Genomic DNA, 15,135 nt, shown 5'->3' on the forward strand with positions numbered 1-15,135 from the left:
GGAAGGGACGGAGTAATGAGTGTTGGTTTGGATATAATGATCAGTCCTGGAGTTTGTACTGCACTTCCTCCAGATACTCATTCATTCACAATAACATATGGACTGATCTCCGTGTAAAGTCCATCAGCAGTAGAATAGGAGTGTTTGTGGATCACAGTTCAGGAACTCTGTCCTTCTACAGCGTCTCTGACACAATGAGCCTCATCCACACAGTCCAGACCACATTCACTCAGACGCTCTATCCTGGGTTTAGGGTTGGTTATAAATCATCAGTGAAACTGTGTTGATGAATCAGAATAGATTGCTGAGAGATTCTACCCATAATGCTTCGAGCTGCTTGATAAATCAGTAACAGTGAGATGCTATAGAGTCTCTTCTCTTCATTACATTAATTCTGCAGCTGAACTTCTGTCACTGAAATAACGTGTCTGAATAAATGTGTGTGATAAATCCTCATAGACAGTAAGAGACAGTAAGATCAGTGTGTGAGTGTGTGTGTGTGTGTGAGAGAGAGAGAGAGAGTGTGTGTGTGTGTGTGTGTGTGTGTGTGTGAGAGAGAGAGTCATGCTGAGTGACAATGTGTATCTGTGCTTTTCTCAGCTTTTATTTTTTCATTGAGTTTATTATAGTATCACATCAATCATTTTATTATTACTATCAGTATTAAATTCAAATGATCACACAGTCAATAAATCATTTTCGTTGCCCCTTTCATTGTTTTGTGTTCTTCTGTCTTTTGGTGTCACAGGCCGCTGTTTTTATTGTCAGGCATTTAATTGTTAACTATGTCTCAAATGTCCCAACAAGGATAGTAATACCAGTAAGTTTTGACATTTAGGGTTAGGGGTAAGGTTTGGGTAAGGGGATAGAAAATACAGTTTGAACAGTATAAAAATCTTTATGTAATTTCTCCACAAAACATGTGTGTGTTCAGTAGTTCAGTAGTCACCTCACTGGAGAAGCAGGTCAGCTGACCTATTAGCAGAGCTGTGTTCTAACTGTTTATATGTAATCTGGATTACATAATCATTCCAAAAATTTGGTATATTTACATTTATTCATTTGGCAGACGCTTTTATCCAAAGTGACTTACAGTTGAGAACAACAAGCAATTCATCATAAGATGGCAGTGAACATGAGAAGTGCCCGTTATACAAGTTTTCAGTCATCGTTGCAAAACAATAAAAGCTAGGACAGGAAGATATTAAAGGAAAGTAAGAGCATAGAAAAAGTGAAAGATATGAGTTTTCAGTTGTTTCTTGAAGATTGTGAGGGATTCTGCTCTCTGGATGGAGTTAGGTAGGTCATTCCACCAACAGGGTAGAGTGGAAAAAAAACCTCCTGGAGAGTGATTTTGTGCCTCTCTGCGATGGCACCACGATCCGCCGCTCATTTACCAACCTCAGGCTTCTGGAGGCGATGTAGACGCATAAGTGCAGGGGAAATAGCTTGTAGGAGATGTGAGGAGATTTGGGTCTAGAGGGCAGGTGGTAGGGTAACTGGAGAGGAGAAGTTTAGAGACTTAATCTTCGAGAGAACGCTGTAAAAAATGCAACTGCATATTTTCCAGTTTAAAAACCTTTCGAGTCTCAAATATTAAAAATGCTATTTTCTTGAAACTACATAAAAACCCTTGTCAGATCAACAAAATTACCCCAAATGTTGTCCCAACTAGTCAAACACAGTTGTGTGAACAGAATTTCATATTGTTGAAATGTTAAGGCTTTGTGAGTTCCCAGCATGAATAAATGATGCAGTTACTGTTATAGGATTATTGTTTTGCTGTTTGCTGACTTCATTTAAACTTTTTGTTGTTGTTTTGTCATTATTGTTGGTTATTTGTTGTACTGTAATGTAAAAAGCTCATCTTTTTGAAAATTGTTGATTGCCACCGTTCTTGAGGTTTGAGTGTCTTGAGGCCTAGAGTATGTTCAACCGCTTATATCTGCATCCTGGATATTTTAGGCTTGTAAGATGTTTTATAAACAAAGACAATGTTGTCTACATGTTAAACTAAGTTATCCATTAAGGTTTCTATAACAATTCACTGTTTGTCATTTGTAAATAAACATAAAATTGATGATGAAGAACTAAATACCTATTATTGAGAGAACTCAAAAGTCTTTGCATCAAGCTGCCTTTTTTTTTTTTTTTTTTACGTTTTCTCAACTATTTATTTTTTACAGTGAAGGAGGAGAGAAGATGACTGCTGATGCATGTTGTTTTATTAGTGAAGTTATTAGCAAAATCATCAGCAGTTAAAGTAGTGGCAGAGGAGGATAAAGGAGAGTATTGAATATTTTGAAGAGTTTACGTGTGTCTGATGCGCTGTTGATCTTGATATGGAAGAAGATAGTTTTGGCAGCGTGCACTTTGGTGGAAAATGAAGATAGCAGTGAGTTTAGTTCGATATATACATCACAATATATAAATCCACATTGTGACTCCTTGAATTTTTTTTATTATAAATAGAAACCTTTATGGTAATTTAACATTCATGGTATGACAAATTAAAACATTTAATTAAGTATAAAATTAAGGTAGAAAAATATACATCAGCATTTTAGATATTAATAAATACCTTCTTCAACTATAACAGACCAATTCACAGGTTCTGATAGATTCAGGGTTTTGTGTGACCTAATACCATATTGCTGTGAATTTACCATGAGTTTTTTTTTTGTAATTTTATTCAACGTCAGACTTCAAAACGACTTCTGTATCATCACCTCTTCATTTGTAGGTGTTTTCTGATTTCAGCAAAAAAGTTGCTAGTTAGTTGAAATGCCCATGAAGCCTCGTCCAGCTCATGTGCATGACACATTTTTCATTATAGGAGATTTTTATTAGCGCTGGTCTTGTGCTCAGAATAACACGTCTGTCCTTCTAGGTGGGGAACATTTCTTATTTATGGATCTTTATCCCAGAACTGGCGGGTTTGGTGGGAAGTGCAATGGCTTTCGTATGTGTGCTGTTTTTTCAGCTTTCATTTTCGTTTTCTAAATAGATCACGTTAAGCAGGGAGGGGAAGGGGGTACAGTAACTCAGTTGGGAGGGCAAGGCCCGTGAGTCGCTCAAAGTACAGTCACAGTACAGTTACTCAAGGCTGAAATCAATGCAATGAGAGAACGCCTTCAGTGTATGAGTGTGTGTTCAGTAGTTCAGTAGTCACCTCACTGGCTGGAGTAGCAGGTCAGGTGACCCATCAGTGGTGGCTCCTGCCAGCCAGCTGAAGATTAAAAAAATAAATCCGACAGTGTGATCTTGAAGGAACTGTAAATCTGGACACAGTATTCAGTCTACAGTACAAGTGTAGTAATGAGATCGGACCACACAAAGATATGATTTTTTTATATAAGACTAAATATGCTATGCCCTTAACCTACAAACCTACCCCTTACAGAAAACTTTCTTATGTATATACAGTTGTGGTCAAAATTTTACATTCACTTGTATGTAATGTTAATTATTTCACCAAAATAAGAGGGATCATACAAAATGCAAGTTTAAAAAAAAAAAATTATTTAGTACTGACCTGTATAAGATATTTCACATAAAATATGTTTACATATAGTCCACAAGAGAAAATAGTAGTTGAATTTATAAAAATGGCATCGTTCAAAAGTTTACATACGCTTGTTTCCTAATACCGTTTTGTTACCTGGATGAATTACAGCATTTTTTGTTTTGTTTAGTGATAGTTATTCATGAGTCCCTTGTTTGTCCTGAACATTTAAACTGTCTGCTGTCCTTCAGAAAAATCCTTCGGCTCCCACAAATTCTTTGGTTTTCCATAATCTTTTGCATATTTGAACCCTTTCCAAAAATCACTGTATGATTTTGAGATCCATCTTTTCACACTGAGGACAACTAAGGGACTCGTACACAACTATTACAAAAGTTTCCAATGCTCACTGATGCTCCAGAAGGAAACACAATGTGTAAAGCGTTAAAACTTTTTAACAGAATGAAGATGTATACATTTTTCTTATTTTGACTAAATATATGCTTTCATTAAGTACTGCTCTTCAGAAGCTACAGAAGATACTTGCATGTTTCCCAGAAGACAAAATAAGTTAAATTTACCCTGATCTTCAAATTCAAAAAGTTTTCTTAATGGATTCAAAAAGGGTCTTAATGGATTGTGTTTCCCTCTGGAGCATCAGTGAGCATTCAAACCTTTTGTAAATATAATAATATTATAAATAAGAATATTATAACATTCTTATATATAACATTATTATATAAGAATGTTTTAACATTCTTATATACAGTATATGTAAGAATGTCATAATGTCGGGGCAGTCGTATCCTAATGGTTAGAGAGTTGGACTTATAACCCAAAGGTACAGCACTCTCTTCCACCCTCAATACCACGACAGAGGTTAGACCCTTGAGCAAGGCACCGAACCCCTAACTGCTCGCCGGGCGCCGCAGCAATATGGTTGTCCACTGCTCTGGGTGTGTGTTCATGGTGTGTGTGTGTGCATTTGGATGGATTAAATGCAGAGCACAAATTCCAAGTATGGGTCAACGAAAGGACCCCAAAAAGTATTCAATTTCTGTTTTCACTACCTTTGTGGGGACATTAGGACCCTACAAAATAGTATAAACAAGGATGAGAGTGTGTATGAGTGTGAGTTTGAGTATGTGTGTGTGTGTTGAACTAGTTTCCTGTTTCTGTGTTTGAGTGATGTGTGTAAAACAGTTTTGTCTGCAAGTCTGTAATGAGGGTTCCTCATTCCTGCTCCTCTAGAACCACATTCATGCTAAAGGTTGGTTTCGACAACTCATTGTTATTAAAGTGTGTGTGTGTGTTCAGTAGTTACCTCACTGGCTGGAGTGGCAGGTCAGCTGACCTATCAGTGGATGGTGGCAGGTCATGCGGCTCCTGCCTGTCAGCTGAAGATTGAACCCATATTCCTTTTAGAAAACCATTAGTGTGATCATTGTAGTATATCAGTGCATGTGACGTCACTGTGAGTGTATGTTCCTACAAGTTTTCCCCCTTGGCCCGCTCCCCGAGAGTCCTGTGTGATCAACATGTCTGCCAGCGCATTGTATATGGTTGTCATTAAACCCATAACTTCTGGAATTGCAGTCTACATTTGTGTTACATTATACGAGTCAAAATGGTGTCAGAAGTAAACTACGACTACATGCGCCAGTGAGGTTTGTCTCCATTGGAAAGCCTCCAAGCATATTAACTAGCTGCTAAGCTACATAAACAAACACATTGCATATGCCATGGCAGAGGAATTCCGTCAACCAGATCCTCTCATTTTCAATGAAAACATTGCAGAGAATTGGCTGTATTTGAGCAGGAGTTTGATATCTTTATTGCTGCATGTTTATGGAGATAAACCACATCACAAGCATTCATTCTCTTTAACCTCACAGGTCCTGAAGCCATCGAATGTGAACAGTCCTTCGTTTATGCACAGGAGGTGAGAGCTCCCGGTGAGAAGGCAGCATCATTATTACACCAGCTGAGTCCAGGGAAGACCCCGGCTGCTTAAATAGAAAGTTCTGTGAAATCTGTGCTCCTCACACCAATGTCATCAATGAACAACATAAATTCAACTCAAGATCACAGAAGTCCGGTGAGTCTTTTAAATCTTATATTAGTGACTTGAGGCTAAGAGCAACTTTGGTGCATCACAAGTTGAGCTTATTCATGATCAACTAGTGTTCCGGCCTATTTTAATAGGGAGATGCGAACGAGTGACGTGAACGGGATTCCAGCCACAGCCACAGCCAACATCACCAAAGACACTATACCGTATATAGTTTAAACAATTTATTAAAGAAGAGTGAAATGAATATAAGGAGCATAAACTTCATAGAGGCCCAAGGTCAAAATAACAAACAAAATCAACTAATAAAATAGAATGTAGAAATTGCTTAATTATAAAGAAAAGAAAATTACAAATGAACTTCTCTAACTCCCTAAACAAAAACACTTGCAAAATTAGATCAAAATAAATGGCAGACCCTTCCTATGCTCCAGGAATTTTGTTCGGATGTACAACAAAAATAGTCAGAACAGAATAAAGCATGAATAGAGTCAACAACAAACAGTAACCACAAAACTGTTGGTGATCTGTTGACGGATGTGGAATCTGGAGCTCTCCACAGCAAACGCCAAAGTGAGCTTGCCATGTTTTGGTAGCACCACTCTTTTAAAGTCATCCGCTTCAAAATCCACCAGTCACGTTCCTCGATAAACGGCCAATCCCTGCACACACACTCAAATACACAAAGCACCCGAAAAAGGAGATGAACTTAATCTGTAAGACACTTCATCAGCTGACACATAGGGACAGAGCATGGTGTTGGCTACAACAGCACCAGGATGCTTTGAAGAAGTGCCTAACATTTCCCCCAGTCCTGTCATACTACAATATCAGCTTGCAATAGTTAATGTTTCACAGGTTCTCACACAAACTGAAGTGTTCGATACACAAATAGAAAAGGAACTCCTCATTGTAGTGTTTGCTTGCAGCAACTTCAGCGATTACATCTATGGCAAACCTTTAACCATTGAAACGGATCATCACCAGCCCCGAGTGATAGTCATCAAGCATCCAATACACAGCACCCCTGCCTGACTCCAATGGATGTTGCTTCATCTTCAACGGTACAACATCCACCTCATCTAAAAAAAAAAAAAAAAGGAAAATATATGTACATGGCAGACAGCTTGTCAAGAGCTCCACAAACATCCACACAGCCACGGTCAAAGGAGGGACACACCTTTGAGGTAATGCATGTTTGTAACATCCACCATCATGTATGGATGAACATAAACAGCATACAGCAGATGACCCTACTCAACAAATGCTCATCAACATCATCAGACAAGGATGCCCAACTAAGCTAAACAGTGTTCCTCCAGCAATGCGGCCATTCCATCTGTACAGAAATGAACTGGTCACTGACAATGGAATTGTGTGTAAAGGCTGCAAGGCCATATCCTAAAAACACTCCAGTCAGAATACACACAAATTGTACACTGGGGTCAAAGTTTAGCTCCAACCCTAATCAAATAAACCTGAATAAGCTAGTCAATGTCTTCAGGCTTACTAAGGTTTCTAGGCAGGTGAGTGGACAGTGACAATGGCTCTCTAGGACCAAACTTGCCTACCCCTGCACCAGGGAGATCCATGCACAGCTCACAAAGAAAATATAGCGTTAGAAGCACAGTTAAGACAAAACTAATAAACCACTGAGCACATTCTCCACAGGGCAAGTTGTGAGGATGTAACCCCCTCAAGGGTATGATAGTGAAGGAAGCCTGCCGGGTACCAAGGTCTTACATCGTCTTGTCTGGAGGAAAGGAGTATAGGAGAAACCGCAGACACCTCCTATTTGTGAAAGAGCCTTTGCCAAATCAGCGTGATGATAATGATCATCAGGCAATCCACGTCCCAAACACTAAATGAACCAGTTTCAGTGATGACTGATGTACCCTTACAAACAGCCTCTGGTCAGTTGATCTCTCAGTCTCATCCACATTTGAGAACAAGTCCCTATGTGACACGGTTTGGGCGTATAGTTAGTCTTAACCTAAAATACAAAGACTAAAAAATTTGACATGCTATTGAATTACACATTCATGTTTTGTTTCGTTGTTCATCTAGATTAAACAGACCAGTTTTGTGTTGTGACTTCGCAATACACTTAATGCAGGAGTTAGGTATTGATATTGTTTCAGATTTAATGTACCTTTGCTGTAGGGCTGGATGATAAAATGATAATGATAATTATCACGATATATTTTTTCCTCGATAAAACGATGCAAAGATTTAGATAAATGTTCGATATAATGTTTATGCACCAAAAGCGGAACGAAACAGTGCTAGTCATTTGAAGCGCGTCACATGGACCATTTATCCACTCAGCTCAAAGTTCAAACGGCAGCACAGCGCGAGCTTACCAGAGCGGATGCGTTTACTCGGTGACGTGAGCACTAAACAGCGCTGTGAGATCCAGTGTGAAGCGTTTGAGCAAGTGGTCGATCTTAAACTGGACACTATGTTCAACAACTCAGAGTGAGAGATAGGATGGAAATGTGAAAATTTAGCAGGACTCGAACGTAAATACCAGACCTTCTGAGATCTGAGATTTAATGCAAGCGATTTTGTTTATGAAGAAGCTGCAAAACTTCTCTGGGCTATGACCAACACCAATCCCAGAAGGAGGATTTAATACAGAATTAATTTAAGGCTGTTGTCCTGTTTCTCAGAACAAAAACTGAACAAGATGGCGCCACTGACGGCCGTCTCAGTGTTTGGGTCTCCAGTGTTTGTACAGTTTTTTGTTAGTTTTTCCTGTTTTTAGTTTCTCAAACATGATCAGTTTTACCAGGGATGAACTGCTGAACATTCTGCAGAACACACCACAAAATCTTCTACTGGTTTAGTTTTTCTAAACATTGTAGTTGGCGGAACAGTGTGGCTGTTCAGACGCTTTAGGACGCACAGACGGGGGTAGCGAGCCGGCACACTCGTGAAGCTCAGACAGTGCATATTTCGAACGGCGCTGCCTAGCATCCATTTTTCCAAATTTCATTCCAAATTTTGTAATGGTGTCTATTGTTTTTTCAGCAGGGGTTTTATTCTTTTTTTTTATTCAAAATATTCCCAAAATATATAATGAAATATCTCGATTCTCAAATATGTGTAAGTACGTAAATGCATTTTGCACCTTTATAGATTGTTAGTTGATTTATAATGGGCGATGGGCAAAGTAGCCTAATAGTGTAATCTATTAACTTTGCATAAAAATCCGTATTTTTACTTAAGTACCAGATATGGGTGTCATACCATAAAATATTTTTAATACGACTGACTTTGTATTTAATGTGAATTTAATAAAAGCATTGTAAGTTTCTAATTAGCCTGTAACAATTTCATTGTACAAAAAGAGAGCAAAGAACCTTTACATTATCAAAGAATATTTTCACTTCAGTCCAGCGAGTTCAAGCACTCTCAAAAACTCCCATAATAATCTCTAAAGCTGTTTACACTGTGAAATTAATATCTTACTTACATTCGTACATCTTCACTTTGTTGTTTCTGATGAGAGAATTAGCCAGAGAATTCAGTCAGCCAGCACGCGCGGTGACGAAACAGCGTGTTTCAGCCGTGACTCATCTGAACGCCTCTGATTGGTCCTTGCATTCATAAGCTCAACAGAATCATATGTGATTGGTTATAATGCGCAGTGCTTTAAAAATGCGTGTGTCTCTGGCTCTGTGCCAGCCAGCGAACGCAGATTTGAATTTAGCAGCTGGTGATGTTTTTCTTTTTTATATATATAGTTTACAGGACAAACTGCGCATTTCAAACAAAATTGCTTGTTGTGTGATATGATTCCAAATTTAGGGGGGCCAAGCTTGTTGACAGGACAGTTTACAGGACAAATGCATTTTACCCAAAATTGTTTGGTGTGATATGATTCCACATTTAGGGGGGCCAAGCTTGTTGACAGGGGGGCACTGGCCCTCCCGGCCACCCCCTAAAACCGCCCCTGCTCACCAGCCGCGCTGCGGCAAGTTTCTGAAGCGGCTCTCCGCGTTGCATCACTAAAGATAGGCGCCTATATTTTTTATGGATAATAATAATAATAATCGTCTTGCTGTCGTCAAAGAAATCAGCAACAGGCGATATCTCTGACTATAGTCGATACATACTATCGTCTACCGGCACAACCCTAAATTGAAGGTTGTGATGACGATCCGTTTCCTTACCTTAATGTATTCTCTTGAAAATTCTTTATTGTCAAATGTGTGTTGAATGTAAACTCCTATTAAGAATTTCACCATTCAGTGTGAATTTATCCGAGAATATTGTTAACTAAGGAAATCTATTCAGTGATTGGTCCATGAGAATTTCGTCATCCAAAATCCCGTTTGTGGCACAGCAAAGTGTCGTGAATCAACTCTAAGACTGACACACTTAAGATTTAGTCCTACACTTTGCTTAAATTATGACTGAGATGCTTGATAACTAACTTTTAAGGGCAGCTTTGAGCCAATAATTTTTTTACACTTAAGTCAATTCTTAGCAGCGTTCTTGAGAGTAATTCTCAGAGGCTTGATAAATACAGGCCGAGATCACAGACACAGAAAAACAACACCCGGACTCTGTTATTATCATCCTCGGGGACTTTAATAAAGCAAATCTCTCACATGAACTGCCAAAATACAGACAGCACGTTACATGTCCTACCAGAGACAGTAATATACTGGATCACTGTTACACCACAATAAAGGATGCATATCGCTCCATGCCCAGCACAGCATTGGGGCTCTCTCATCACTGTTTGGTTCATCTTATACCGACCTACAGGCAGAAACTGAAATCAGCTAAACCTGTAATAAGGACTGTAAAAAGATGAACTAATGAAGCAGAGCGGGATTTACAAGCCTGCTTCTTCTGCACTGATTGGAATGTTTTTGAAGCTGCTGCAAACGATCTGTGCGAGCTCACAGAGACTGTAACATCCTATATCAATTTCTGGAAGACATGTGCATTCCTACCAGGACCTATTCAACATACAACAACGACAAACCATGGTTCACTGCAAAACTCAGACAGCTCCGTCAGGCCAAAGACAGAGTCTTGTATAAAATGCACAATGGAAAAGGAGATCAGAGTGGCAAAGAGGAATTATTCTGGAAAGCTAAGGAACCAATCCTCTTCCAGTGATCCTGCATCAGTGTGGAAAGGTCTGAAAGACATCACCAATGTAAGGAGTGAAATTATTTCCTTATGAAATTATCTCCTCATGAAACCAAGTGTTAGGAACTCACACAAAACAGATGCCATGCAACAAAACCATAAAACTAATCTGGAGAAGGGATCTCCAAAGAGAGCAAACAACACCTCTCTCCTCGCTCATTTACGAACCCCTTCTCCCCCCTGCCATCTCTGCCTCTCCCTCTTTTCCCCCAAAAGGTTTCACTCAAAGTTCATTAAGAATATGTATATACCACATATCATGTATCTTGTGAACCTGTTGTTTTTCCCCTTCATGTTTGGTATCGTTCTAAAGGTCTCTGTGCGATTGGTAAATTGGTCTCAATTTCACATTAGTAACTTATAATATAAGAAAACTTTTGTAGAATTGTGTTCTGCTGTTATGCCCCATTCTAATAAGAAAAAGGGCTTGACGTGAGTTTGAAGGTAAACGGGAAACCAACCCCAGCCGACAGATCACCACAGACATAAAAGTAAGATCCACAAATGATTTATTGAAATGTAATAAAATAATTAAATACAGGAGCCATAGCTTCAGGGTGTCCCAAAGCCAAAACAACAAACAAAATAACTTGCAAATAAAACATAAATAAATGTCCTAGCAAAAGATACAAAAATACAATAAACTTCCCTAACTCCCTAAGATAAACAAATCGCAAACAAGGTCAACCTAAATGGCAGGACACCCCTACGCTCCTAAAACACAGGTAGTAACTTAATTAAATTACTTCACAACAGAAATATGAACCATTTACGAAAACAAGTGGTTTGGAATCTGTCGACGGGAGAAGGAATCCGGAGCTCCTCACGCCAGAAGGCCAACGCCAGAATGAGCTCGCCATCTTCCAAGAGTGCCGCCCTTTTAAGACGGAGCAACCACAGGTTCAGCCAATCATGTTTCTCTGCAGCAACCAATTCCTGGACAGACATACACAAAAAACACTCCACACAGAAAACACAGATGCCGAAGTCGTAACATCTGCTGAGGAGGGGGTTTGTCCCCCTCAGTGTCTGTGGGAATGTTTATCTATCTCCAGCCAGGTGCGACCCTGGGTCACGAGAACCTAACAAACCAAAAGGTATTTTATGTTTTTACAACTGATTTGAAGATTTCTTTGTTTCTGGTCTGAGTATATAAGCGAAGTGGCATTATTGTATTTTGGTATTCTGTAGTCAGAAAACCCCACATTGCACATGTGAGGCTCTGGAGCTTTGCACTAGAACTCACATACTGCTGTGTGTCTCTCTGCTGTCAGGTATGCATTTCGTTTTTTATTCAAAAGTGTAATTGTATTAAACACATTGTGCCCATAGAGCACACTGTATAGCTGTTTGTGCTACTACATGTGCACATAGGCTAGTTAAGTTTATTCTCTAAAACACATGATTGCTTTCCTGTAAGTGATCTTTGAAATATTTAGATAAAAGGTTATAAATCCTATGCATTTTAGACTGTGTGTCTTGTGTTAAATTAGGATAACTGTTGTGTGACTATGTTAAAATTGTTTGTCTCCTACGTGGATCACTTGGCTATTCCCCATATAGCTACAGTATCTATGTACCGGAGCAGGGTTGCCATGTGGCTACAATGTGATTCACAATTGCATTATTCTTTCTAAATTGGCTTCTAATTGTTTCATTATGTAATTGGCATGATACAATTTTACCTGACTAATAATAACTTGTTATATTTGATTTATTCTGATCTCTTCTGAAATCATGATTATTTCTAGTAGATTAAAATCGTAGTCTAGCATTTCCGCAAATCTGCGTCCATCACAGATCATACTTAAGTACCAATGGGAGGGGCAGGGGACTCTCTATTAGGGACCTTCTGATTTCTGTTTGTCACTGGCTTAACAAGTTACAGTTTTCGTGATTATAGAGAAAAATTACACTTTTTGTTATGTGCTAGCATGGTACAGCCTACTTGAAGGTATTTAATCACACTGTATCCTCTAAGAACAGAACGGGCGAATTTGTGTCCGTGGGTTCACTAAACGGCCGAGTGAATTTCTGAGCGATGTTAGGTCGTTAATGAACGAATAATCGAAAGTATGGGATTTCCAGAATAATCAAATATCTAAATTAATATACAATCGATATCTGTGATCAGTTTTTAATTAGAAATATTGCCTAAATTTAATGATCACTTGAAATTGGAGTCAGATTGAACACGGAGCTAGACTAAAATTGAAACTAAATCCTGATAAATCCAAACACGCAAGTAAAAGACAGAATACGCCTTAAACCTTCAACCAGGCCGCTGGACTCCGCTTTTTGGGCCGGCGGATGGATTCTTACATCAACTGCAAGACTTCCCCCAGCACTGTGGAGAATCAACAACTGTCAGACGATCTGAATGAGTTTTATTGCAGGTTTGAAAAAACACCATTAACAATAACATTGCCCCCCTCATGGGAAGTCGTGGCCTAATGGTTAGAGAGTCGGACTTGTAACCCAAAGGTTGCGGGTTCGAGTCTCGTACCGGCAGGGATTGTAGGTGGGGGGAGTGAATGTACAGCGCTCTCTCCCACCTTCAATACCACGACTGAGGTGCCCTTGAGCAAGGCACCGAACCCCCAACTGCTCCCCGGGCGCCGCAGCAAAAATGGCTGCCCACTGCTCCGGGTGTGTGTTCACGGTGTGTGTGTGTGTTCACTGCTGTGTGTGTGCACTTTGGATGGGTTAAAATGCAGAGCACTAATTCCAAGTATGGGTCACCATACTTGGCCACATGTCACGTCACTCTACCCCACTCCCGCACTTCAGATCAGTGTAGATGATGTGCGACAGGTCTTCCGGAAGCAGAAGAGGAAAAAAGCACCAGGCCCAGATTGTGTTACACCAGCCTGTCTGAAATCCTGTACTGACCAGCTGGCCCCCATCTTAACTCAGATCTTTAACAGATCACCGGAGCTGTGGGAAGTCCCTTCTTGCTTCAAAACTCCACCATCATCCCCATCCTAAAGAAACCCAAGATAATGGGACTTAATGACCTGTGGCTCTAACATCCAGAGGGGAACCGTCAGGGCCCTCTAGGCCCTCAGAGAGGGCCTAAACTATTAAAATTATATTTACCATTTTTAAATAAACTTATTGAAATGCTAAACTTTTTAATATTATTTTAATAAAAAGTAATCATTTCAAATTTTATTTAAACAATTCATAATTTGACAGCCATCATCTAAATAAAAAGAATACAATGTCTTTGGAAAAAATAAACTCTTCAAATCTGTCTATTCAGTGAGTGCGTTAATTGAACGACGCCCATTTTCTCCATATTTGAATGTTTCTGCCTAGCGTTCGCGGCTCTGTGATTCGTGGTCCAGCTGTGAAATTACAGCAGGCCAAGCAATAGTAAATCAATGGGAGCGTAATTTCAATTGACAGAAAAACTGACCAATCATATATTTTCTTTAAATGGGCAGGCCTTGTTATCACTAACCTTATGACAAGTTCCGCTCGCGGTGTGGATCTCTCGGAAAAAAAAAATATATATATATACACTGATAAACTAACTAGCTGTTATTCATGTCACGATGGAAGCCGAAAAAAACGTAAGTGAGGACATTTACTGGGCCGCTGTGCCAATAATAATATTATTTATTATAAAGACTGCTTGTTTGTCATGAAGTGTCTGTCGCTAATTTATTCTGCTGTGGGCGCTGTCATGGTTTATTGTTTTACATTAAACACATTACATTTGTTGGTTTTGTGGACAGATCGATTGTGTGATGATGCATTTGTGATGATTATTTTCATTTGACTTAAATTTAGCTGTTTTATTTTGGTGATAACAGTCACTTGTGCTGCGCTGTCTTGTTGTATTTCAGAAAGGCGGTCGCACACCGGATGAGGAGCACAGCACCGTGCCGCGTTTAGGGCAACTCACGTCTCGCACACCGAACACGTCGCGTTCAGTTCAATGACAGTCCAAAACCTTTAATCTTTTCTCCAAACAGTCAAAAGTTAACTTAAAGAATTAACATGTGGTGTCAAGGAGTTTAAAGTTCGGTGACTGAAAAAACAGAGAAAAAGGAATGAGAGAGTGCGATCTGTTGTAGTATATATGTGTCACGATTCACTGGGAGGAAGGAACGAGGAGACGCAGGAGAATACTTCGATTGAGACTTTACTCCAACAAGCAAGGGTATATCAACACAGGAACTCAAGGATGACATTTAACAGTTGATGCTAGACACAGGGAAACACAGGGCTTAAGTAGACAAGGAAACTAATGAGGGAACACCTGGAATTAATGAACATGACGACATGAGGGAAAACACAGCTGGAACCAAATTAACAAAATGAAGACAGGAACAGGAAACAAGACCATAAAAGGAAAACAGGAACTAAGACAGGGGTA

General features: G+C 39.4%; 1 protein-coding gene across 1 annotated transcript in view; it reads left to right on the plus strand.

Annotated features, from left to right (window-relative positions):
- Positions 1-526, plus strand: part of LOC107676802 (tripartite motif-containing protein 16-like) — a 5,622-nt gene extending 5,096 nt beyond the window's left edge. The window contains exon 7 of the mRNA XM_016471487.1: positions 6-526. Coding sequence (XP_016326973.1) covers positions 6-287 — 282 coding nt within the window. The 3' untranslated portion in view covers positions 288-526. The remainder of the gene's footprint in view (positions 1-5) is intronic.
- Positions 527-15,135: the final 14,609 nt, after the last annotated feature.

This window comes from Sinocyclocheilus anshuiensis, unplaced genomic scaffold (genome assembly GCF_001515605.1).
Source record: "Sinocyclocheilus anshuiensis isolate Anshui unplaced genomic scaffold, SAMN03320099.WGS_v1.1 scaffold184, whole genome shotgun sequence".
Classification (NCBI taxonomy): Eukaryota; Metazoa; Chordata; class Actinopteri; order Cypriniformes; family Cyprinidae; genus Sinocyclocheilus; species Sinocyclocheilus anshuiensis.